This window comes from Fukomys damarensis, unplaced genomic scaffold, assembly GCF_012274545.1.
Source record: "Fukomys damarensis isolate Sample0158 unplaced genomic scaffold, DMR_v1.0_HiC HiC_scaffold_37, whole genome shotgun sequence".
NCBI lineage: Eukaryota > Metazoa > Chordata > Mammalia > Rodentia > Bathyergidae > Fukomys > Fukomys damarensis.
The window spans coordinates 28,387,651-28,414,802 of record NW_022900949.1 but is presented as its reverse complement, the minus strand read 5'-3'; the positions used below and the strand labels follow the sequence as shown (position 1 = coordinate 28,414,802).

General features: G+C 52.1%; 1 protein-coding gene across 1 annotated transcript in view; it reads right to left on the bottom strand.

Annotated features, from left to right (window-relative positions):
* Vgll4 (vestigial like family member 4) overlaps nucleotides 1-27,152 on the bottom strand; it is a gene marked incomplete at its 3' end in the record, with an annotated part of 104,617 nt that overhangs the window by 11,450 nt on the left and 66,015 nt on the right. Inside the window, exon 4 of the mRNA XM_033759667.1 lies at nucleotides 10,129-10,318. Within this exon, the coding sequence (XP_033615558.1) occupies nucleotides 10,129-10,318 (190 nt within the window). The remainder of the gene's footprint in view (nucleotides 1-10,128; nucleotides 10,319-27,152) is intronic.

Below are 27,152 nucleotides of genomic sequence, written 5' to 3'. Positions count from 1 at the left end.
TACGCAACCCCCCAAATGACGCGAAGCCCGTCTTCCACATCCTGCCCGGACTCAATGTCTATAGCAACAGTGTCCACAACACTCCAATCTCACGAGTGTAACTTTCTAGTAAACGCTACATCTGTCAAGCCACAGGAAACATCTGGTAAGCTGGTTAAATACAGAGCTGCAGCTTCTCAGTTCACAGGTTACTAATGGTACCCAAGAAGAGACTGGTCCCACACACCCTGAGCTGCACAGGAACCGTCTGTGAGGGGACAGGAGAGGACGGAAACCAGGGACACTGCCTCCAGGAAGACGTGGGCCTCTCCCGGCCCCAGCTCTCAGCTCTGCCCCTCCCCTCGGCCACGCCTTCCGGGCCCAGCCCCACCCGCCAGCAGCACCAGCCAGTCCCACCCTCAGCACATGACAGGATTCCCACTCAAGACTTAGCGATTGAACACCTCCAAATTAAAACGAAAAATCTGTATTTCAAAAGCACTGTAAAGTTGAAAAGCAAATCACTTCAGTTATTCCAACACGGCTTACATTATGGACAGCTTTACCATGCCCATGGAAACAAGAGGAACACTGTAATCGATTTTAAAAGCGGCATGAGCCAGACCACAGTTACATGGCCACACACATATGGCCAATGAACATACAAAAAGATTAAGTTCCCCAGGAAACATGAAAGACAAAGCTGAGCAACACAGACGCTGTTTCACAAAAATTAAATGACAGCAGTCACCTCGGGGTGGTGAGCACAGCTTCGAGGGCATCTCGAATTGGTCAACCTGGACCCCGGGCCAGCAGGGAACAAACAATGCCCCCGACCCCGAAATTCTGCCTCCCGAAAGCGGGCATGTGACTTACGAACAGGGACAGGCACATGCAGAGCTGCAGGTGCACTGCAGTGAGCAATCCAAATATCAGGATTTGTTAGCACATCCTCCTAGTTCTTAGCAACAGAGAACATGGCCACTTAGCATCAGACAAAGGGGGAATTCACTGGAAGGAAACTGTGACAGTTCTTGGAAATGAAAGACGCTGAACAACCAATTCTTGAACATGGAAAACAGGAGGCAGTTGCAGGGATCTTAAGAGGGCTGCATGACCTGCCTCCGGCTGCAGTGGCCCTCGGTCCTCCTCCAGCACTGGTGACACCCTGGGAGCAGCTCCAGACTCCCTGCTCGGTCACCTTCACAGGCTCTGCACAGCCACCACCCGCCAACCAGCTCACTGCTACAGAGTGAGGCACACCGACCTGGAGATGCTTGATGCTGCTTGTGTCGGAGTCCCCCACCAACACACACACACACCACTTTGCAGTGGAGAACCTTCACTGAGCACCCAGGGATTATTTACAAGGACCTGGCTGCAGGGAGAGGGAAAGGTGGCCAGCGCCATGAAGGAAGGGAAACTATGAGACTTGTTGGCTGGGAGCCTCTCACAACAGTGACAGAGCTGCAGGGAACAGGGACTTCAGGCATCTCGCGGCTGCCCCAACGCTGCCCCAACGGAGATTCACGGCGCACCCTGCAGGTGGCTTAGCCTCCAGTCCTCTGGCTCCTCCCTTCCCACCACACAGCAACCTCACACACCTCCTGTGTCACAAGGGCAGGCCCCCCACTGGCGCGCTTGGACCTGGGATTCTTCAGCTTCACACTGGACGAGAGAGGGCGCGTTCCAGGGCAAAGGGGAAGAGCTGTGCAAGCATGAACACGGGGACGGTTAGGGTGAGATCTAAAGTGTCCCCAAGTCTTAGGGCTTTCGGAAGGTGCCTGGAGCCTGCACTCATCAGCTGCTACGTCCACTGAGGAGTTCGGGCCCCGTGAGAAGAGGAGGGTCACTAGGCTTGACCCGGAAGAATGTTCTTGTCCCCAGCTCTTCCGCTGGAGCCATTTCCTGACCACCACGAGGTGAGCAGCCCTCCTGCCCTGCCATGCTGCCTTGGAGCCTGCTGACCATGGACTGAACTTCCCAGAACTGGGAGTCAAACCTCTCCTCCTTTCCCTTGGAGTTGGGTATCGTGTCCCAGCAGTGGGAAAGTAGACAATGCAGTGCAGGCTTGGCCATGTGGAAGAAAGAAGAGTTCTTAAAACCAGCTCTGGCGAGGCAACACTGAGTATGAGGTGTGCAGGTCTCTAGGTACGAGGATCAGGTCTCAGCCACAGATAAAGACTGGGCGACCACCAACCTCCAGTGGCCAGTCAGGCCGTGAGCTCGCACAGGAAGTCAGACGGTTCACACAGAGACGCTGGTTCTGATATCCGCACTTCAGTCTGGTCTGTCCCACAGAAGCTCACGCTGACGCCTGCCTGCCGATGTGATGGTGCCGAGGGGAGGGACACCTGTGCTGGGATCAGTGTCTTTCTCCAGAGACTGCATGGCTCTCACGGAAATGGGCTGGTTCTCATGAGAGCAGCCATCTACCCACCCCCATCGCTGTTTGCCCTTCTGCTTTTCCACCATGTAACGATGTGGCATTAGACCGTTGTCACCTGCAGCCACTGATCTTGCATCTCCATCCTCAAAAGCTGCCAGCTGAATAAGCTACTCTTCGTGGTAAACAGCACCACCTCAGGTATTGTTATAGCACTGAAAAATGATGAAGGCAGTGAGTCTCAGAAAGATCTCAAAAGCTGATGACTGAAGTAGCAGGGGCCCCGACAAAGCCAGAAAGGGTCAGGAGACCCAAGGGAGGAGAGCCAGCTGTGGAGGGGAAGCAGGGACAGAATGAGGAGGAGCTGGCCTCAACTTGCCCCCACTTTTCTGGCCCAGTGAATTTCCCTGAAGGCCCCACTAATGACAATGTCACTCCCCAGCCCCAGCCCCAGGGACCCAACTAACATCTCAAGTGTTTATTCCGCTTCTCCGTCCTGGAGCTTTTCATCCAAAAGTTTCCAACGACAGCCTTCTGAATCTGACTGAAGCACTCGCGTTCCTAGATCTCATGGGGAGGCAAGTTTGCCCATGGACTGGTCCAGATCAATCCAGATCCCTCTGTTGGCCTGGGTGGTGTAACGAGGGGTTTCTCCTCACACAGCCCTGAGGCCGGAGGGCTGCGGTAGGATCCAGCAGGGGTCCCTCCTTGGCTTGCACTCGGCCACATTTACACCATGTCCTCCTCTACAGTGAGAAGACGGCACAGGTGTCTTCCCACAGACCAGGCCGGCTCACAACCCTGCCTCACCTCGCCAGCCCTCAACGCCGTCAGGCTCGGGGGTTCGCAGATGCATTTTGAGTGGGGACAATTCAGTCCACGCCCGATTCCCTGGCCAGTGGCATCGGAGACCCTCGGCTGCATGGTGACTGCACGGATCAGCCACTGCCGGAACGCGCCAGCCAGAAACTCGCACCCTCACTGCCCTGAACTCTGACCAGGGAAGTTGTGTTCCTTGGAGCGCCTTGCAGGGACAGCAGTGACAGGCAGCACTCGGGCGTAGGCTGCAGCCAAGGAGCTGGCTACCAGGTGGGGCAACACCATAACCACTCTCTGGTGCTCAGAGACCTGGACAACTTAGGAGCGGTGCGAATTCAGCCCAGAATTGAGTCTACACCAGCTGGGCCTAATGAGAGCCCGTCAGCTCCTTGCGCTGGCACGGAGCTGTCCTGCCCTCTCGGGAAGGGGTGCACAGGGAGTGGGGTGCAGGGGTCAGCTGGCTCCTTCACGCAGGCAGCAGTGTGCTGTCTGCCAACGTGAGGGTCTGGCCAGGTGTGGACCCGAGTAGTGTGGTGCCAGGCCCCAGACAACATGAGACCTTCTCGTTACGCTCTGGAGTCAGGGTAGATTTCCGAGTGAGGGCAGAGAGCGTATGTACCCAACCCAGAGCCTCAGCAGAGCTGAGCCAAGTGCTGCCCCAGCCACAGAACCTGGACTTGGAAGCCACCTGCGGCTGGCACAACCCTTGCAGGCCAAGTCTAGAGGAATGGGAAACAGTCACTGCCACCCACCAAGGCCACCTTCTCGGCACCTGTCCTGCTGGTCCTCAACCCGCTGGACGAAGGGACCACTATATGTGCTGTCAGGGGAGCTGGCTCTACACTGCAGGCAGAAGCCATCCATGACGTCCCAGGGCAGGGCCAAGCTTAATGCTGTCCCTGTACATAAACAGCCTCAAACGCTTCAAAAGGCCTTCTCAACCCAGCAGCCATGGGGCCAGGAAAAGCACAGCGTCCTGTGTTGGGAGCCTGCCTTCCCTGGCACCCAAAGGGGGCGTCCTTGCGGAAAGCGGCTCCACACAGGCGCCAGCCCCGCACCTCAGGCACCACTCGGGACGAGGCCCTCAGAGAGGCCAGGCTGTCATCACACTCATAACCTGCACCACAGGGACTCAGGCTGGGCAGCCAGAACCGGGCGGGTGGCTGCTGCTTGGCCCTGCCCCTGACCCGGGCCCACATCTCTGAGGAGCAGGAGGGCGACCCGCCTGCTGCTGGTCCCTTCCGACAAGACTGCGGCCGCCGCACTGCTGGGAAAGGGCTGATGTCAGCGCTGAGCAAGGCTGAGACAAGGAGGCCTTTGTTCCCGCTCAACTGTGAAAAGGAGAAAAGGCCTCCAGCCGACAAACAAGAAGGCCACACAACCCAGGCCGGCCTGTGACCTCCACCGCGCCACCCTGCGCCCAACACGCAGCCCGGACCAGGCCCCTTCCGGGCTGAGCTGGATACTGCAGGAGGGGAAGAAGGTGGGAGAGAGAGAGGCTCCCAGTATCTGAGTTTCTGAGCTACTTGGGGAACTGAAACCAAGGCTGGGGAACTCTCTTCTGTGCTGGGAGCTCCTGGGAGTAGAGCAAGATGTACAAAGGGAGAGGAGAGGGCTGGGCTCACTGTTCCCAGCCTGCACTGTGCCCAGGAGGGAATGGCAGGGGGAGAGAGGACAGAGCCTACACAACGGTCTTTTATTTATCAAATCTGGAGAGGAAGAAAAAAAGACGTCTTCCTTATTTAAAGCAAATCATGAAACATTCCAATTTCACTGGGCCTGGTGGTACACACGCCTGCAATCTCAGTTTCCTGGGAGGCTGAGGCAGGAGGATCGCAAGTTCAAGTACAGCCCAGGCAACTTAGTGAGACCCTGTCTCAAAATAAAAACTAAACTGCCTGGGGTATAGTCAGTAGTGACAGAACCCCGCGGGGTTCAATCCCCAGGACAACAAACATGTACTCGAAAAGCCCCAGATTCAATCTTTTAAGCTTCAGTTGCCGCTGGCTTGTGTCACTAATTAAAAACTGCTCTTCCCTGGCATACAGAACACCCTTGTTCAGGGCTGGGGGTGCGGTGTGGTGGTGAGCATCCACCAGCACGCACAGGCCCTGGGTTCCTCAAACCAGAAGGAACCCGTTTGTTTTGGCAGGGTCCCACCAGGCCAGGGTGGCCAGGCAGCAGCCCCTCCTTTCAAGCCAGTGCAGGGAGTCTGTGAGCTCGGCCCCATGCTGGGGCCAGGGCGAGCTCCCTGCAAGTGTGCACCCCTGAGCAAGAACAGGGCACCCGCCCCAAACTCACAGCCCGGATACAGGCTCGAGCAAGCCAACACTTAGCCACTTAGCACCGGCATCTACTGCCCTGCCCGCCTTTCAGTGTTACAAATCTGAGAGGTCTGGACTCCACAAGGTCATCCTTCACAGCATCACTGATAGAACTACCTCCAGGCCCAGACAGAGGGGCTGCCTGGGAGGTGGTGGAGTACTATGCAGCTGTGAACTGGGGCCAGGAGCTAGCCGGCATATTTCACCACATACCACCAAACGAAGCACCGAGTGCAGGGGAGAAAAGCAGGCTGCCTCACCACATGAGCAAGAGGGGGAGCAGCGCATTCAAACATCGGCTCTAGTCACCAAAAGAAACTCAGAGGATGCAGCCATGGGCGGGATGGAGTCAACAAGTATTCAGAAGCACGTAAAATGTGCAGTGTTTAAAAAATTAAATTAAATCAACAAAGATGGGGAAAGTCTAAACTCAACACAAGCAGACGCGAACAAATAACACGATCCTGGAAGGGGAAACGGGAGTCACAAAGGAACTAGGTACGCCTGGACTAATACACCCTGGGGTGCAAGGAAAAGTGCTAACTGCAAACAATGCTGAGCTCTCTGCTGTTGGGCAGAACTCCGTGGGCACAGAGATTCAGAAACGTGCTGCTTGAGAAGGACACAGGCAGGGGTGTGGCACTGGGCACAGTTTCACTGTGGGGCAGAGATGCAAACAGGGATGGGAGGTGCTAGGCCTCCTGGGTCCCAGCCCCTCCACACAGAGGCCTGCGACAGACAGTGCCAGCTATATTCTGAGGCCGTGCAGTCTGGTATCACCATCACCACCACCACCACCACCACCACCCATGGGTGGCCAGTGACCATGAAATGCAGCTGGTGCAACTGAGGACACGGATTCCTAATTCTGTCTCATCTAATTTCTTATTTGGCAGTACCAGGGTTGGAATCCAAGGCCTGGTGCTCACCACTGCACTGCACCCCAGCCAGGCTGTGCTCGGGCAGGATTCAAATGTAAATCCCACAGCAGGCTCCCAAGCACAGGGGCAAACCCAAGTCCAGCAGCAGCAATGGTGCAACGACAGGAAAGTACCAGACAACACTACACAGCCACAGCAGCTCCCCGAGGAAGGGCCCAGGGCTCCCGGGCACATGGCTACTCCTCAGCCGGGCAGAGGGATAGAGAGGGTGAGCTCATGACATCCAGTTGCCACCGAACAAAAACATGGTCAAAGAACAACCATGGGGAAAGAATGAGAACCAAGATCTGCCATGTAAAGGTCCAAGATCCCAATGATGAATGTAACTGTGCTGTATACCTAAAATGTACCAATAAACTCAATGAGGAAAAAACAAAACAAAACAAAACAAAACAAAAACACCACCAAACAGCAAGAGTGGGACAAGGGTACAAGAGCCAGTGAAGAGCACAGCCCTTGGATAGAGCAAGGAACCCTGCAAACGCGGAAGAGCAGTCACCCCATGAGCAGGGCCATAACAAAAGAGCGCCTCTTGGACATTTCCAGAAAGGAACCCCGCTCCTGCCCACCCGTGAGCACTCCCTTTCCCAGTGACAGGCGAAGGACTGCCAACTCCCACATACACGCTGATCTTGACACCTGACTCAAGATACACATCTCTCCACATCACCCCATTAGTAAAAACATTAAAACAGGGCCAGGTATTTGGCTCAATGGTTCTGTCACCTGCCTTCCAAGCACAAGGCCCCAAGTTCAATCCCTGGTACCAAAAACAAAACAAACAAAACAACCCTAGTTCAAGTGACCCAGGATGTGAGGGGCAGTGCCCCAGGAGAGGCCCCTGTAGGAGCTGGAGAATTGCTTTCCGCTCCACGCCCACGCTGAGTCCGCACTTGGCTCTGTCCCCATCTGCACACAAGCGGGACAAAGGACACCACCAAAACCTGCAGCTTTGAGCTCCTCTTCGCCAGCTGCTGAAACTATGGCTCAACAACATCCCTGCCCCAGAACCACAGCGACTTCTCTTGTGAGAAATAAACAACCCATTTTCACTGCACCTCTTGAGCAAATCTTCATTTTCTCCTTCTAGGGACAAAGGCGGTAGGGCTATTCTTGTCCCCATCACTATGAGCCCATAACATACTACAAAAAACTTATTCGACGTTGGAAACAAAAAGGGGAGAGCCGCTAAAGCTCGAGCAGGGAACACATCAGCACTCCAAGTTCTGGGCTCCCTAAAACGCGAGTGAGCAGGGCACACCATGTCTGTCACTAGGGTCCTAGGAAAGAGCAGACACTGCCAATGCCACCGACGCTATTACAGACAGCTGAGTTAAGTAGAAATATTACAGGCAGGCAGACAGGGCTAGGCCCTGAGAGGTCAGCAAAGAGCATGAGAACACTTTACAACTGTGGGTGCAGGCGCACTTTTGAAGGCCAGGCCTCAAGACAGAGATGCAATGAGCACACCTACTTCCCCAGGGGTCTACACCGGCATGGTCACCTGGGTGGGCGACCAAGACCTCAGCCCACCCCCCACCCCGCAGACAGGGCCTGTTCTGCCCATGCACACCTGCTTCACGACTGGCCTCCCGCTGGATCACTGTTACCTAAGCAGCGATCCCTGTAACCTTACTGTTTGGCCATAGTTTTGTCCCACCTTACGCCCACCTGTCCATGTCCCCTTCTGTCTCTCTTAGATAGAAGCTATCTTTCCCTCAAATATTTCCTGCTCTGAACCTCCACTGTTCCTAGAATTCATTCTTTGATTTTGGAGAACATGAACCCAGTATATCAGGTATCCAGTAGGTTGGGAATTATAGTATTTCCCGTATATTACCTGGAGATCCACATATCATCCCTGTATCATTTTAATCTGTATCACACAACCAACAAGGGGCACCATAGCAAACCGCACACCAATCACTTCCCTACCTCACAGTTCAAAAACTCTCCCAAGCTCCACACTTTAAAATGGTTACAGTGAGCTAGGCGTGGTGGTGCACACCTGTAATCCCTGCACTCGGGAGGCTGAGGCAGGAAGATCACACGTTCAAGCCCAGCCTAGGCAGCTTAGTGACTTGGCAAGATCTTGTCTCAAAAACTAAAAAGGGTTGGGGATGGAGCTCAATGTGAAGGCTCTGCATTCAACCCTGGTAACATAACATTAAAAAAAAAAGGTTCTGATGACACATTGTCATGTGTGTCTTACCATGATAAAAAACGGGAAAACTCCCTTGCTGACAGGAGCTGAACGTGGGTGCCACCACTGTACACCCCGAAACTCTGCCCGGGAATGGTGAGTAGGCACGGTGTGCAAAACCTAACAATCCCATCAACAGCATCTGCAGTGCCGTGGGAGACCTGGGCTTCCTGTCCTCTAGAACCACCGAAGGGCCACCACCACGCCAGGGGCCAGCCATCCTGGCAGCATGGAGTGGCCGGTGTGGCGCACAGTGGGGACAGCAAGGCGAGGACACCTGACCAAAATTCACACTGCTAGGCTCCCCTCCCCCTTCCTTCCAAAATAAACAAAAAGACTCTGGGCTTAGGAGACAGGGAGGGCAGGGAGTACGAAATCCTCAGGAATAAAAGAAGGAACTCCAGAGGGCCACCAGGCTTGCGAGAGCTCATTGTTCTGCAGGCAGCCGGATTCCTGATGGAGCAGATTCCAGGGCTGCAGGCTGCAGGCTGCAGGCTGCGCCTCTGACTAACACTGCCGTGATTTATCTGAGGATAAATACCTCCGTCAGTGTCTCATGACTACACACCAGGGTCAGGCAGATTGGAACGCACGGAATGTGAGGACTGCGCTGCCGCCAGCTGCCTGCAGAGCCTCCGCCTCCAGGCAGGGCCAGAGTGCACCTTCCTGCAGAGCTGGCACACAGCACCCTCAGGATTGGACGGAAACGGACAGGACAGGCTGGGCAGGTACCGGCACGCATCCTCCTATCTGTGCTTGGGGTGCGAGCTCAGGCGGGGACAGGGACAAGCCCTTTCCAGCAGGACACACAAGGCCATGGCTCCCATAATCGAGAACCCACGGGAAGGCCGTGCTGGGGTCCAAAGGGGCAGTGCTCCAACAGAAGCAAACCCCGCCACCCACACGCAGAGACCGTGGCTTCACAACAGGAAACTGAGCCCCCGAGAGTGGAAGAGGCTTGAGCCAAGGTGGCAGCTCATGTCGGTGGCCGACTGAGGACACAAGTCCCAGTCTCCTGGCACTAAGATGGGCTCTGCAAGTCTGGTCATGGGCTCAGTCCGCGGGGATGTGCCACCCAACCATGACACAGCCTGCGGCTCCGTTTCATGAGGGCCCAGGTCTGCCCTTGAGGCACTGGGAAGAAAGAGCTCACACAATATGCAGACCCACGTCCCTAGGTTACAAGGCCACCGCAGCCTGCGCATCCACCTCCAGCTTGGGGACACACAGGCAGGACAACCACCTCCAGGAGCCCATGGGCAACGTCACTCACAGGAGGCGCACAGAGTGCTCCCATCCCCACCCCCATGGGCTGGGAGAAGGAAGAGTTCCCGTCTCCAAGGGCTGTAAACGTCCAGGGAGCCCCTCCCGGGCCTCAGACCACAGCCTGACATCAGTAGCTCCGCAGATGGATGACAACTTCGGCATAGGCACAAGATGCAGGGACACCAGTCTCCGAGCAAAGTGGGGACTTACAGGTGGGGGCTAAAGATGCGGCCCATCTTGGCGACGTGGTCAGCTTCACAGTCGAGGCCCTCGTCCCCCGGCTCCAGGCTGAACTTTCTCTTGCTGGGGCTGATGGGGGGAGGGCCGGTGCGGTGGCTGCTCAGGGCAGAGGTCACCGGGAGGGTCTGCATCCTGGGTTCTCCCCTGAGAGCAGCTTCACCTATGCAAAGAGAGGAAGCTGTGGTCAGCAGGCGGGACAAGTGGCCCCATCCCGGTCCCCGGCTCCCTGCCCTCCCGGGCCATTGCAAAACTACTCCCAGTGGAAAGTTTTCCGCAGCGGCATGGGTGCCTGCCAAGCTCGGAATATGGTCTGGGGCACGTCACTGGCAGGCAACAGTGACATCAACGTGGCCTTCAAGCCCAGTACCTCTTTAGGGCAGAGTTTAAGACGAAAAGTTGCAACAGAATAGCAGAGGGAAGAAAACCCGTACTTGCTGTGACAGTCTTGAGAAGTTAATTTAAAATGTGAAAGGCTTCCCCAGGGTAGACTGGAACCCTTTGCCCTGCACCTGGGCCTCCCTGGCTTTCCTGTGTGCTGTTTTTATCACATTATTTTCTTTCTTTAAAAATGAGGAAAATGTATGGGCTAACAGTTCACATTTGCTTCTGAAGTTAAAAGGAGTAAGAACATACTGTTTAATGAGAAGTAAACATTTTTTAATTTTTTATTTATGTTGTACAGGGCTTGAGCTCAGGACCTTGCACTTGCGAGGCAGGCCACAGCACCACTGAGCTACAGCCCCAGCCCAACATTTTATTCTTATTAAAATGGTATGTAAACAGTATCAGCACAAAAGTTTCAACACACAATTTGTCGCAGCATAATACAAAGGTGCGGTTCTCAAAACATGTTTCAAAGGTGGACCCTCAACTTAGGGTTTTGCTTTGGTAGGTTTTTTTTTGGCTTTTAAAACAGGCTCACTATATGGCCCAAGATGGTCAGGAACTCTGGACCCTCTGATCCTCCTGCCTCAGCTTCCCAAGTGCTGAGATTACAGGGCTATAACAACAGGCTCAACTAGAGTTTTAATTTTGATCCAATCCAATCTTTAATATTTTTTCATTAAAACATTTTGTACAGGGCCAGGGATTTAGCTCAGTGGTGCTGCCACCTGCTTCACAAGCACAATGCCCCGAGTTTGATTCCCGGTACCGAAGAAAAGAAAACACTTCGTACAAGTTCATAACTTTGTACCTCATTAGGAATGAAATTTAGCATGAGCTGTCTTAATAATAAAGGTTTGTATCATCTAAATTCACAAACAAGTCATAATTACCTCAAGAAAAAGTCCTGTAAGGCAGCCCCTCCATTTCCCACAAATAAAAACCCTCTGCTTATTTGGTTCACGCCCTCTGAGCCCTGACCACTCTGCGCCTTGGCCACAGCCTGGCCCAAGTCAGGAGGAAGCCAACCTCCCCATGGCTCTGGGGCCGAGAAAAGAAACCTTTGTCTGCTGCACAGACTTGCATGCCATCACAGGTTGCGGACAGTTATTAACAGTCATTTACTTCATGCACATATAACAAATGAGATTTTATTAGGCCAAGGAGGGAGGGCAAGGCTTCTGAGTATTTACCAGGAAAAAACACAAATTTTGCCAATTTAGTCAGCAAGATATAAACTTGCAAATATACACTGACCCACAACACACCTCCAGGCTGGGTTTCTTTTAAGGATTCTGGCCCCAAAGGAAACTGGAACTTTCCATTTTAAATGAAATACCTAAAGCATAAACCCAATGCCAGCCAGCTCACGATAAGGTAAGGTTCCAGGCAGGCCTCTACTTCTTCTATAGTGACTTTTGACTCTAAAAAACAAAGCAGTGCTGATCTCTGTACCTTGATAAATTAGAAATTATTCGTGATAAATATATTATTTTATAATAAAATAATTTTAGAATAAACGGGGCATGGTACACATGCCTATGATCCCAGCACTTGGGAGGCTGAGGCAGGAGGATCAGAAGCTTGAGCCCAGCCTGGTAACTTAGCAACTTAGCAAGACTTTGTGTCAATATTAAACAAAAAGGGGCTGGAGATATGGCTCAGTGAGAAAGGCCTGGGGTTCAATCCCCGGTACTGAATTGCTGCTACACAGAAAGAAGAGAATCCACAGGAGTCTGCAGAAAACAGAGAGGGCAGACCCTCCGGACTGGGGGCCGGGGCCGCCCCCCAACTGGGCTTTGCCTCTCCAAGTGCCACCGAATCACAGCAAGTGAGGGACCCACAAACCACCCAGCACCTGCCAAGAAACCCTCGCTGTGTCATCTGCCACACTCACGGGGGACCGAGAGCAAAGACCCGGAGGTGGGCCCAAGGCTAGTGAGTCTGGACACCATGACACGAAGCAGCTTCCATGGGAGTCTCCACCACCGGCCTCCCAGCCTCCTGACGCCTGTCGGTCTCAGGACAGAAACCCAGCAGGCAGTTCCCAGAGGGACCTCCACGACTGCGCTGTTTGTTCCCCACTCTGCCCCGCAGCTGACCCCCACATGCCCCTTTTGGAGACCTCAAATTTCAGCCCTAAAAGTTAAGCTACATCAGGGCAGTGGCGGTGAACACGCATCACTGAAAGCTCAAAGGTTCCCCATCTGATGCCCCCTTTCCCACAGGAGGGGGCAGCTTATTCCTGGGTGTCCCCAAGGGTACAGGGTCAACGCCCCCACACTGTCTCCAGTCACAATGCATCAAGGGCACCAAAGGTAACGAGGTGGGCTGGGTGGGTTACTTCCCTTTAGGTTTCCTTAGAAGTCATGCCTGTAACCCCAGAACTCAGGAGGCTGAGACAGGAGGATCACCACAGAATGAGACCCTGATTCAAAGAAAAAATTTTTTAAAGTCAAAGATGGTTTAGAATAAGGAATTTTCAAAGTTCTATTTAAGAAAATATTTATAAGAAAAACTCACAAATGAGACAGAAAAAACCCAATGTAAAGGTCAGAAGGGACCTGAGTAGACGTTTCTTCAAAGACGTGCAAATGGCAGCAAGATATGAGAAGGATCCTACATCATCGGCCAGCCGAAGACCCAGCAGGTCCCTCGTGTCGCACCCACCAGGACAAAGAACCAAAACTGGCAAGGAAGTGCAGCAGCAAGAACCCTAGCACCTTCCTGGTGCAAACAGAAAGTGGTACAGCCAGGACGGGAACACTCGGCAGTTCTGCGAGGGTCCAGCTTGCGATCCTGCTCCTTGGCACACAAGCGCTCGCTCGTGGCAGCACCACTCAGGGCACCCGTGAAGCAACCACAGAGGATGCAGAAATACGTCCCTGAGCGAGGGAGCCTCATCCCTCAGCCCCACAACAGCATGCCATGGCATGGGTGGAAGGAAACCCAGGACGGTGAGAGACAACGGGCCACGGACTGCAGCAAGTCCACAAGAGGCAAATCCACCCCAACAGGCAGCAACCCACCTGCTGTGGGCTGGAGGCGAACAGGAAGTGACAGCCAGGGGGGCGCTGGGTTCTTCTGGCCTCAGTGAAAAAGTTCTGCAATTGGTCCGACCAAAGACACAGCTCCACTCTGCAAATCACACCAGTGGGGCCTCTAGTGGGTGAATTACAGACTGCCTGAGCCCTCTCCGTAAGGGTGTCAGCTGCCTCCCCAATAAGACTGTACTGACAAGGAGATGAGCACAGACCCTGTATTATTATAGCCTTCTCTCTCAGATTTTTCACACATAACTTAAATAAGAACACGCTGTAATCCCAGCACTTGGGAGGCTGAGGCAGGAGGATCACTGTGAGTTCAAGACCAGCCTGGGCTACATAGTGAGTTCCAGGTCAGTCTCAACTATATAGTGAGACCCTGTCTCAAAACATACACACACACACACACACACAGAACACGCATCCTTGAGTTTACTCTGAAACAAACACAAACCTTTCGTTGTTGCAGTTACAGCTCTCTATCAAGGTGGACAGTTTTTTAACCCTTAGGTACTAACACAGATGTCAAATCAGAGAGCCTCTGAGGGTGCTTGGGACTCAGACTCCCCATTCCTGTGTGTGTACTGAGTCCCTCTCACAGGCCGAGGCCAGGAAGGAAAGCAGAGCAAGCAACCTGTCCAGCCAGGACCCGGGAGGAAGGGAGAGAGGGCACCAGAAGAGCTCACGGGGCAGGGGTCTTGTGACAATATGTATTCTGACCTCACAATGGCTCAGTAATTTAAAAGGAGAAGGGATTCTCTTTTTCAGTTATAAACAGAAAGATTTGAGCTGAATCATCCAGTGTATTTTAAGTTCCTCAAGTTGGTTTAACTAGAATTGTGTTTAACCTTTTTTTTAACTCACAGTTAAAACCAAGTAAGTTCCATTTTAAAAATGTATCTGGCCTTTTAATTTTAATTTTTTTTGAAGTATCACAGTTGAACCCAGGGCCTCTGAACTACATCCTCAGCCCTCTTTTAAGTTTAATTTTCACTCATTCATTTCTTGAAAGCCCTTGGCTAAGTCATTTGAGTTACTTGGGCTGGGCTCCAACTTGCCATCCTCCTGCCTCAGCCTACCAGAATTCTGGGATTATAGGTGTGCACCACTATGCCCAGCTTGGCCCTCTAATAATCTTATAAAGGCATGTATTACTGGAAGAAAAATGTCTGATATATACCAAAATTATTTGTTATCTGCTGGTATTAGTCATGGAGGCATTAAGTCAACAATCTTCCTCACAAACATGCTGCTCAAAGATTCACAAGAGTCATCACAGGGCTGGGGATTTAGCTCAGTAGTTCTGTTGCCTGCCTCGCAAGTGCAAGGGCCTGAGTTCGATCCCCAGTACAAAAAAAACAAAAAGGGAAAAAATGAGAACCAAGACCTGGCATGTAAAGGTACAAGATCCCAGTAATGAATGTACCTGGACTAACTAGAATGTACCAATAAATTCAATTTAAATTAAAAAAGGGGGGGGTCATCATCCATTTATTCCAATGAAAGAGTTTACTAGAAAGGGGGGAAAAGCCGCCCAGCTTTCTGATGCATTAACAATGCTGGTGAAGTAGCACAAGAGAATCCCTCCCTCCAAGCCAGCACAGAGGAGGGCAGGACAACCCCAACAAGGGTCCAAACCCTCACCTCTACCTCGCTGGCCTGACCGGACTGAAGTGCCCTAGCGATCAAGTGACAAGATTAAAGGCCAGGGTTGTTTCTTTCTTTGTGGACATAAAATAAGGGCTTATCTGAGAGTAGATTAAATACAGAACCTCAGCACACGGCCTTCAGAGAAGCACTGTATATGTATTGGTTGGCTGGCTTCTGCAATGGAGTCTTGCTATGCTGCCCAGGTGGGCCTCAAACATTCAGGCTCCAGCGGTTTTCCTGCCTCGGGCTCTCACAAGTGGGGACAACTGATACCACCAAGCCTCTCTGGCACTTGTCTCCTTAACCTCTTTAACCTCCGTTTTTCTTCATTTGCAAGATTAACTGCCATGACATGAAGATCCAGAAGGCCTGCTTTGGCTCTGGGGATCTTTATGTCTTCTCAAGTTCGGTCTTCCCTTCCTGCTCTTTGGGAAGCTTAGGAAACCTGTAAGAAACATACTCTACATCGAGGTCCCCACTGAACCCATACTGGTCCCCACCCGGTGGACAGATCCGCATAGCAGGAGGGAAGCAGAGGATGGGCAAGAAGTCTCCTCTGTATTTCCAGCAGCTTGAGCTTGGGCTCCTGCAAGATCAGGGGCAGCATTAGATCCTCGTGGCAGCACTCACATTGGCAGATCTAGGCTGTGAGTGCCTTGTGAGAGCCTAATGCCAATGACCTGAGGCAGAGCTGAGGCGGTGATGCTAGCACTGGGGAGTGGCTGCAGATACAGAATGACATTAGCGGGAAGAGTTGACTGCAGAGACCAAGGTAAATCAGTCTCTGAGAGACTCCAATCAAAACCTGGTCAGGGAGTGGTGAGTGACAGTTAAGCTGCATCTGGTGGCAGGATTTATAATGATGAACGAGTTATGTACTTCAAGTGTACAGCTGCATCTGGTGGCAGCTTTAAGGCATAATTTAATTTCATTATTTTAGTTTGTGTGCAGCCTACTCGTTGTGTCTACCACTCTATCCTCGCCTCTTTCTCACACTACACATTTGTTTTAGTCACATTTTGGGAGGCCTACAACTAATCCTCGACAAAATGAGCAAAAAGAAAAAAAAACAAATGTCACTGGAGAGGTGCTCTGGAAAGGAAGAAAGACGCAGTGATAAGACAGCAAAAGACTCTGAGAAGTCAACAAAAGGAAAGCTGCATTTAAAAGAAAACATCAAGAGATGTGCTTAAATTACAGGTTCATCACAACGGGTGATTTATTCTCCAAGCCTGCTTTGTGTAACACGTGAGGACCAGCTGTCCAATGGTGCCACGAAACCTTCAAAACTGCTCGCCCCATGGAGACCCAGCACCCTGCATTGAGGAAGATCCTTGGAGTATAAAACCAAACAAAACACAAAGTACAGAAGCAATTACTGAAGGCCAGCACTTCAGCAAACATCTGCACAGAGAGCATCATTCTTAGTGGACAGCCCACTGCCAAAGCTGTAAAGCCTTTACCATTGGTGATGTTGGTCCTGCCTGCTGCAGAGGACACCTGCCATGAACTTTTAGGTGAGGCCGTGGTTAAAAAGGTGGCATGCTTCTCTGTCGGCCAGCATCATAACTGGATGAATGAGTCACCGCTGCACTCAATTCAGGTGGAAGAATCTACCAGTATTGATGCCAAAGCAACACTGCTTAATTTTGTGCCACACGTTTTTCAGGAGGATATATGAGAGGATATGTTATGTGTACTTTGTTGCTGTCCAACACCCAAGTGCAGAAAACTTGAGCTGGTCTTTCTGTGTTGTTTACACATGGACTGCTGGGGCTGAATGGCTTTCTGGCTTTATTACTTCAGTCAAAGCAGTCACTTCTGAATGTGAGTCTACACACGTGTCATCCACAGAGATGCTAGCTAGTCAAAAACTGTCACCTGTGCTTAGCGTTACAGGGTGTGATTAAAATTATCAGGCACATTAAAGTATATGCCCTTAACTCACATCTATTCACACACCCCTGTGATGAGATAGAATACGGAGCATAAGCATCTTCTCATATATACAGAAGTGATACGACTTTCTAAAGGTAGATCACTGCTAGCCAGAGTTTGATCTCTTGTAAGAGGAGCTTCAGACATTTTTTTTTTTTTTAAAGAAAAAAGTCGCTACTGGTAGCAAACTTCAGTGACACAGAATGGATCACAAAACTGGTTTACTCGTGTGACACATTCAGCTTACTTAATGAACAATCTGTCACTTCAGAGAAAACAATAACTGTGTTCAAATTGGCAGAAAAAGTGGCTGCATTCAAAGCCAAATTGGAATTAATATGAGTAACGAGGGAACACTGGGACCTGACACATTTCTAACATGGGCAAAGGTTTTGAAAGACCCCCAGCCAGGGCCTTCTTTTTCCCAGCTGATGCTCACCTATCTCAGCTTTCCAAAGATTTTAAGCATTACTTCCCAACCACAAAATGCTCCCAAACTGGGAAGGAATGAGTCTGTGACCCGTTTGTGAATAAGCCAGGTGAAACGACTGTGACAGTGCTAGAAGGGATCCACTGCTTGACGCTGCAAGTGATGGTGGCCTTGAAAGCATGTCTGAGACACCTTCAAATCTCCATGCCTTCTGAATTAAAGGCAAGGCGGGTTATCTTGAGATTCTTACAGAAGCACTGAACAACCCGCTTCTTCTTTCACCATCTTGCCTCTTTGAATCCGGGTTTTTTCTACAGTGACAGCAGCCATAAGCAACACACTCAGGCTGTCACTGTCTCCCATCACCCCCAGATGGGACGGTCCAATTACAGGAACACAAGCTCAGGGCTCTGGCTGATTATGCATGGTGGTGAGTTATGAGATCGCTTCATTATATTCAATGTAATAATAGAAATAAAGCATGCGATAAATGCAATGCCTCTGAATCATGCCAGCTGCCTCCCCACCTACACACACACCTCTGTGTCTTCCTTGAAACCGATCCCTGGTATCAACAAAGTAAGGGACCACTGCTTTACAAACTAGGAGAGACAAAAGATTCCACCAAGTCCTCTGAACTAACAGAATTAGTTAAGATTAGCTAATCATTAGCATCTTGTGCCTGAGTACATCTCAGTGAAGACTAAGGACACTTCTAATCTCATCACCACAAGAAGGCAGGGAAAAGCCTGGGGACCCAAAGTACCAGGAGCTGGTCACCCAACACAGGTGAGACCAGGGCACAACAGGACACTATGGCCATGGCCTTCACAGCAGAAGAAGCCCCTCCAAGGGCACAGGAGGAGCACAGCACCCCAGACCTAGCTCTGCACATAGGCAGCCAGGGCTGACCACACTGGACATGATGGCAGGATGAGGAGAGGTTTATTAAAACAGCCATTTATTTCATGGTGTTTTCTGGAGATTCAGCCAACAGCTCAAAGGTGAACAAACAGCTTCTTCCAGGAACAGGAGGAGTAAAACTACACTACCAACTTTTTCTTTCTTTTCTTGGTTGTGGTATCAAGGATGACTGAACCAGGGCCTTCATAGCCAGCTACATCCCAAACCCTTTCTTGTTTTGAGCCAGGCTCTCACTGAGTAGCTAACTTCTCCAGGCTGGGGTCAAACTTGTGACCTTCCTGCCTCAGCTTCCCAGAGTCCTGGGATTATGGGTGGTATGTGCCCCCACACTCTAACTTTCAAACATTCACAATGGGGCCATAATTTTATGTCTCGCTGCTGGGCAGCTCTGAAGCCCGGGTGGGACATGCATGACTGTCCCATGGGATGACACAGAACAGTGCCATTGAGGGGAGAGTCACACACGTACCAAGCTGACAGGACCATGTTAAGGACAGATTTTAACACCACTGCCACACCTCTACCAATCAGAGGCTTTATGCTCCCCTCCTCTATCCCCATCCAGCGTCACCTGAACCTGAGTCAGAAAGCACAGTTTGGCTGACCGAGAAGCCGCCAGCCACACCAGCCGAGAAGGCTCCTGTGTGACCACAGCCCACACTCTCAGGCCCAGCTCACGACCTGAGAGAACAACCGCAAACCCTCAGAGTTCGCCCCAGCCCCACCTCCCCGGCCAGCCGTGCAGGGCCAGAGCCAATTCTTCCCTCCAGTGACACATGTTGTCTGGGGACAGCGGCTGGGACAGATTCGTCAAAGGGAATCTCTTCCGAGAAGTCGGCATGTGCCCGGCCCTCACTGGCTCACGCTGCGCTTGCTTCTTACAGGGTGCTGGGGAGCAACACGATGGGACAGTGCCAGCGTGGTAGTCCTCTAAGAGGGAAAAGGACACAGGCACATGGAGGGAGGCCCTGGAAACACTGCACGCCAAGGCCTCCAGAGCGCAGGGCAGTGAGGGCCGCTTGGAGAGGAACAGGGGACAGCAGGAAAGTATGGGGCAGACCCCAGAATCCACTCGGGAAACGGCAGCACAGGGGCGAAGTTAGTCCTCAGCTCTGTCTCCCTGCGCAGCCAAGGAAGGCTGAGCCCACCCAGACACACCTGGCAGCCAGATGAGGGACCTGGGGCGGGCAGGGATGGCCACCTGGCCTGGTCCTCTCTGCAGGGAGGGCGGACCCAGTCCATGAGTCTGGATGGTGATTCAGGGTCCAGGGTGTGATCTGTGCATATATGGGCACTGGGACTGGTGGTTTCTAAACTCCCACTGGGAATTTAATTCCACAGGGGTTGGGAAACGGCAAAATTATAATGATAATAAAACAGGAAACAATAAGATGTCTGTGTCCTCAACACCCTTTATGAACATATGCTAAAGTGTTAACAGAAAGGTCAATGTGAATACCAAAAAGCACTAAAAATATTTTGATCAAAAAAAAATCACAATCACATCCAGATATTGCCATTCACATAACTGGCTAGTTCCGTGGCCAGGATGGTGGTGCACATCTGTAATCCCAGCACTTGGAAGGCGGAGGCAGGAAGACTGCTCTGAGTTTGAAGCCAGCCTGGACTACACAGTGAGACCCTGTCTCTAAACAAAGTCCTTTTATCTTCTGTGGGATTAAAGAAACTCTACTGAGTAGACAATGAAACTTCACAGACTGAAACACTATTACAAAAAACAGATGGCTCAGGTGCTTGCTCCACCTGTACCTGTCACTTCAGCACAAAGATCAGGCTGTGTTGAGGTTGGGAGGATATGGGCTCGGCCTGAGTAACCAGTGTTCAAAGGGACGGATGACCTCCCAGTGCCGTGTCCCCACACAGGGACCACGGGGGGTCGTCTGTCCCTCCGCTTCACAGGTCCTGGCACAGTGGGGAGGGGCACCCTGGGAGGCTGCACCAGGCGTCCTGACGTGCCCCAAAACCACCCGGCAGCAGGGCTCCTGGAAAGGCTCCCGAGCTGGCGGAGGTGCCCTGCCATCCTGACTTGGCCTCTCCTGCCGCATGGAGGAGGCAGCCAGGGTACTGAATCTCTGCCCGTGAGCTCAGCATGGGCATCACATTGCAGGAGTACCAGGGGGCACTGGGGGTGCACAGAAACCAGAGGAAACATCCTTGGCCATGAACAGGCCGAGGCTACACCTGACGGGGAGGGCGGGGAGACAGAGGGCTTGCAGTGCAGGAGGAAAAATGAAACTTCCTCGCCCACTGGATCTCTCACGGCACTGGACCCAGAGTGTGCAGCTCATTCTGTGGGGTGGTCACTGTGCCCATCCTGTGGTTAACCTGTTCCCGTGCCCACCCCAACAGCACCAGGACAGGGGCAGAGGAAGGTGCAGGAGGCAGGCTCCGGAGACACAAATGAGTATTCCTGGCGGTCACTGTGGCTCTCTGTGAGTCTGCACCTGCAAATCCCTGAAGGGCTCTGGGTGGGAATCCTGCACCAACAAGGAGGCCTGGACAAAGGAGCTGATACACTCATACATCTGACATCTCCAAGACAAAGGCCACCTTGACTGTTGCCTGGCTGCTGTGAATAATGCTCCCCTCTAATGAGGTGGCACGGGGCAGTGTCCGGGGTGCTGAAGCCCTCTCCAAACTGCACTGGGAGAATTCAGATCATCACGCTCTCCAGTCTGGGCCCCGTACATCTCAGCTGAGGCCCAAATGTGGTCCCTGGTGTGGCGAGACCAGCAGGTGGGGGCTCACAGGGGCACTTAGGCACTTAGGACATACCGTGGAGGGCATCCTGTTGGATGCTGTCTTCTCTCCCTTCCCCATCCAATCCCACCCACCCTTGCAGTCCACCACAAGGTGACGGCTCCAGCTGGCCCAGTACTGTCTGGATGGGCAGCTCCTACGCAGTGAGCTGAATAAAAACTGCTCTTCAGGACATCTGCCTGCCTCTGATGTGTTGTTATACACAGAAAAGTCCAGCCGGGAGTGGTAATGCACTCCTGTGGCCTGTGATAGCAGCACTTGGGAGGCTGAGGCAGGAGGATTGACATTGGGCAACAGTGAGCTCCACACCAGTCTGAACTACGTAGAGAGGTCGTGTCTCAAAAAAGAAAACCAAAAGCCCAGAAAAATGGAAGAACCCAGTTACTGCCTATATGGGCTGAACTCGTGGCAGAGTCCTCAGGACATTAAATTGGTCCAGCTCCAATCTCTAGATTTCCTTGCAACACCAGCAAGTCCGGTACTGACCATGTCCCAAAGGTAGATAGGCATACGAGCGCCCAGCCCTGAGGGAACTCCCCGCTGCAGCCACCACACACACCAGACCCCCGAGCACCACCAAACCCGACGCAGGCCCACGCTGCCCACTGCCATGAATACACTGCCATCCGCAGCCACGTGTGGGGTGACTTTCCTGGGAGCTAAAACCGGACACCAAGCTCAAAGTTGCCACAGCATGACACAGAGAGCTGGTCAGGGACAGGACTGTGCCAGGGCTGCAATCCCCACGCACAGTGGCTGAGATAAGTCACAGAGAATAATAACTGTAATGAAAACACTGGGGAGCCATGGGGCGGTGACACAGACCAGGACGACTCCTGTCCCGAGCAGAGATGCAGCAGCCCCGACAGCGGAACCCAGCACCCGACACAAGTATAAGAAAACAGATGTGCGACCGGCCCAGCTGCCACTGGCGTCTTCAGTGTTAGAGAAAAAGAAACTCACTACACCAAAATTCATTTCCTTAACAGTAAGATAAACATCTGCTGTTTTGGTGGCAGGCTTTGTGCTGAGTTTCTAATTATCCAAAATTCAAGGGCCGGGGATTTAGCTCAGTGGTTCTGCCACCTGCCTCACAAGTGTAAGGACCCAAGTTCAATCCCTGGTACCAAAAAAAAAAGAAAGAAAAAAAATTCATTGGAGTACACAAGGTTATTTCCTGAGCAAGATCTGAGGGGGAAGAACAAGAGTCCGACACCTCAAATAATAATAATACATGTCATTAGAAGGGAGATTCTGAATAGTGATTTCAAAAACAAATGGGGTTTATAGTAAAATAAACCAATTCTGAAAAATCACAAAGTGGCATCTTTCGTTAAACAGGCTGCTCTAGGTTTTTCCACAGTGTGTGGTACACTTTAGTGTCCTTTTATGAATTTACATAAGCTATTATTAAAAGATGCTTGCATCCTACAACAACAGAAAACCCTACGAGGCTATGCAATTAAAGTCTAAGAGTATGCTGATTAAGTCAAGCACAGTGTTGTGCCCCTATAGTCTCAGCTAGAAGGAGGGTGAAGCAGGAGGGAGCACATGAGCCCTGCTACTCTTAAGAAACAAAGTAATCTCAGCTGGGCATGGTGGCACACGGCTGTAATCCCAGCACTTAGGAGGCTGAGGCAGGAGGATTGCTGTGAGTTTGAGACCATCCTGGGCTACACAGTGAGTTCCAGGTCAGTTTTGACTACACAGCGAGACTCTGTCTCAAAACCAAAAAGAAAAAAGAGAGAGAAACAAAAAAAGTAGTCTGGGAGTATTAAATGCTCACTGGAGATGAGCAGGACGGGCAAACGGCTTATTTCAAATACAGATATTCTTCCTGTTTAACAGCTGTTCAGACTTACGATTTGTCTTTTTTGTACAGTGCTATGAATCTTTATAGAGCCTCAATGTCTTTGTTTTGGACAGTACACCCTGCTTTACAGTACTGTAATTTTTGTTGATGGTACAGTACAGCAGTGTAGTTTTATGCTTTTATACATTACAGTGCTACATGGAAGAGTTATGCACGTAAAAGCAAAGTCATCAAGTCGGGAGTTTTCTTTGAGCATTGTTCTTCTGACATTGTAAAGTCCATACACTAAATGCAATTCCTCATTTAGTGACCAATTCACCTAACAACCTAATAACCGCAGGAACAGAACTGGGTTGTTAAACAGCAGTATCTGTATTCGTAAGAATAATTATGCTTCGATGTGTAAATTTTCACTGCTCATTGAGGAAACGGCACGGCAGCAATGTGCAGCACACGCTAAGCCAGGGGTCTGTGAGCTGCTTCGTTCTGAGTCCAGCCCTGAAGCCTGGCCGCCAAGCCAGAGCCGGGCCGTGACTGGGACCGGGAACTGCAGATGTGGCTCAGGCCACTGGAGGCCCTCAGATCCGGCTGTGAGAATGAGGCTCAAGCAGAGAGAACGTTTTTGTCTCCTCATGGAGCGCCAAGAAAAGAGAGTAATATAAACCAGGAAACATAACTGAGAGCCCGGGAAATCTACCAGCCTGGAGGACGTGATGTGACCCCAGCCCCAGGATGTCACGTGCCAGCAACAGATCCCCCCCAAACCAGCAACACACCAGGAGGGGGTGCCTTTTCCTCTCCTCTCTGCCGCTCCCCCTCTGCAGTTTACCCTGCGGGGAAATTCCATCAATGAGGCGTCCTCAGGACAGGAAGCAGCCACCGCACCTCACACTCCAGGCTGAGGAGAGAGCGGCTGATCAAAGGCCGGCTGTCATTAGGGGAACCCGCAGAGATGAAAGCCTCCACCACTTCAAAGGTGCTGCGGGAGCTGGGGGAACTGGTAGCTGGCAGCTGGCATCTTCACCGCAGCCATACAGGGCCCACAGGCCTGGAACACAGAGCAGCGTCCACTGCACCCACACACACATCATTGACAGCCAAGACAAAAAACGAGGCCCAAGGGCTGACGCTGAAGAAGCTGGCACCTCTGAAACAGCCATGGCCCCAACAGCTCCTCCCCTGCCTGTGGCAGGCTGCAGGTGGGATGCAGTAAGAGGCCTGTCCCCCACTGTCCAACCTGGAACCACATAGGAAAACAGTGGTCTAAGGACAACAGGGTGCTCCTGACCCCACCTCAGCCACACAGGGGGCACCCAGGGACTCGGCACCCGTGGGAGCACTGCAGGCAGCAAAGACCTTACAGTCAAGAGGCCCTCGGCTCGGACCTCCTGCCAAGACCAGCATCTTAGCCACAGTCTGGGCCACACTAGGAATACCTGGAAGTCACGGTTCCCAGCACGGTGGCAAACACGGGGGAAGGTGGCATGGGCATTACAGGTAACAGCGGGTGCCCACAGGTACTACAGGAGCTGATCCATGGGGAGCAGGCACTATCATTCATGTTGTTTCAGAGGTGAAAATGGCTGGACGGGGGAGGGTGGGGGTGTGCGCAGGTCTGGCTCCAGGAACTACACCTTCAACTTCTAGGCCCCTTAGAGGGGCCTAACAGAGGGGACCACTGACCATGGAGGGTGAGTAGGAGTTTGCCAGTGAGCATCCCTGCTCTGGAGACAGAAACACTTAGGACAAGCTGGGGCCGCTCCGGCCCTCACCCACTTCCTATCAGGCTGGCAGCCCTGTATGTAAATCCTGCTGCATGCAGATTTCAGCTATCTCTTCCGGTCAGCCATGACAGAGGGCGGACTGTCAGGAACCAATGCCACCTTCCCAGCTGGACAGGGACGCATTCACTCGCACACGCAGCAGTGTCCATCTGGAATCCCATCCCCGCCCCAACCACTCGGTTTACTTCTGTAGAGACGACTGGAATTCACACCCTGAATCCTCATGCAAAGGACACTGCTCCTGTTCAAGCAGTCAGTCCGGGGGCTTGGCCTCCTGCCCAGACAGGGAATGACCCCCAGGTGCCCTAGTCAGGGTCCTCACGGAGCTGTTACTCAGCCACGTGTTTTCACATAAACTAGGATTCCATTCAGAAACTCCAAATTTTAGAACAAATGCCGTGAATAACAATATCTGCAACCCCAAATCAAACCCAATCCTCTCTGGACTGCGGCATCGCTCACAGGCCCTCTAATTCAGCGGTTCCAAGGACCCAACACAGTGTGTTCTAGCACATGCACAGAGCTGTGCGTGAGCAGCAGGGTCTCCCGCTAAGGCCACTTTCCCCTCCCAAAAAGAAGCGTCAGGGTCACGGGGCCCCTTGGCGGCCGCTCCGTGCTCTCTCCGGGCCTCTCTGCCGGGACATGTGGGACAGTCTGTCCTGCACCCGGGGCTCTCACACACGTGTGCCCCACGAGGTTCACACCACTGGAACGCGTGCTGGTGCCGGTGGCCTCCTATGCGGGCTGCTCTGTGCACAGCGCTGGACATCTGGATTGAGTCTTCCTTTTGGCTACTGCCCGTGTATGAATAATGCTACTGTGGACATTTGTGGTCAAATTGTTCTAGGACATCTTCGATTCCCTCGGCCATGTGCTAGTTGGGAAGAGCTAGGTCAAACGGAGACTCCATGGTGCTCATCCCGAGGAACAATCACAGCAATTTCCAAAGTGCCACCACTGCCTGACCACCGTCGCGACAGACGAGGCTCAAGGCCCACACCCTCACCACCACCACTGGCCACTGCCTGTCCTGGTGGAGCCACTTGGAAAGGGGGTTCTCGAGGGTTTGCTTTTTCCTGGTGATTAATGATGTAGAACCTCATCTCCTATGGCTGTGTGTCTTCTCTGGAGAGATGGCTATCAAATCCTTCCCCCACTTTTACCTGGGTTAGCTAGCTTTATTTGCTGAATTCTAGGAGCTCTTTATATATTCTGCATGCAAGTGCCCTGTGCAGTGTCTGGCTGCACAAAGATCCTCTAGTCCTGTGATGTCTCTGCATTCAAAACCATTAGCTACCCAAGCCCTGGGACTCAAGAACAAAAGGCTCGCTCTAATGTGCCCTGTCTTCCCTGCAGAGCCTGTGACTGCAGGGGTCCTTCCCAAAGCTGTTCTTTCTCTTCCCACCCTGCTCTGGGCAGGCACCTGTGCGCAACAGTGAGGCCCCGGCCACCACACAGCACCTGGGAAGCCAACGTCACGATAATAAGCAACATCAATGTGTACTCCCACCATCTCTGAAGCTCAGGTTGTCTTTCCGAAGCCTTCTGTGAGCGGTTTCACAAAATAAGCGCGATGTCACACTGTTAATGGATGGCAGAACCTCCGTGTGCTCTGCCAACTTCGTTTCTCTACAGCCAGGCTGACAGTGGCTGTTACAATGGTTCCCACACTCACACGCTCTTAAACTGCTGCAGGCTTGACACGCGGCTGATGGGAATCAGACTAATGAAGGAATAAAGCAAAGCTGAAATGGTTTAATTTGGAGCCCACTAGACTACAGTAACTTCTGGCAAACTGAATGCATGAGTGGTTTCTGACATTCTTGCATCTCGACTGCTTCTCGGAGCTCCTTACTCTCCCGGTCTCACTGACCGCTCTCCCTGGGCCCTGCAGGGTCACAGCATCGGCAGCCCCCAGGGAGCCAGGCACGAGCTGTTAGGGAACTGATCATGTTAAAGTATGCTGTGACGCCGCCTCACAGGCTGCATTCTCCTGGTACTTCTTGGCTCCTAAAATGACCTCATGCCCTTATCTCTGGTTTCTCTCCCCACCAAGGCCACAGTGGTCCAGGAAAGTTGAAACCTGTGTCTGCAGGACTGGGCCCATAAAAGCAACCTGGCCTGTGATAGGGTAAAAGTAGCTCACTCCTCATAAATAAGCAATAGCCCACCCCAAACTGATAAAAAGGACCTTCCTTTCTTTGTTCTTCTCTCCTTCTGCTTCTTCTTCCTCCTCTCCCTCTCTC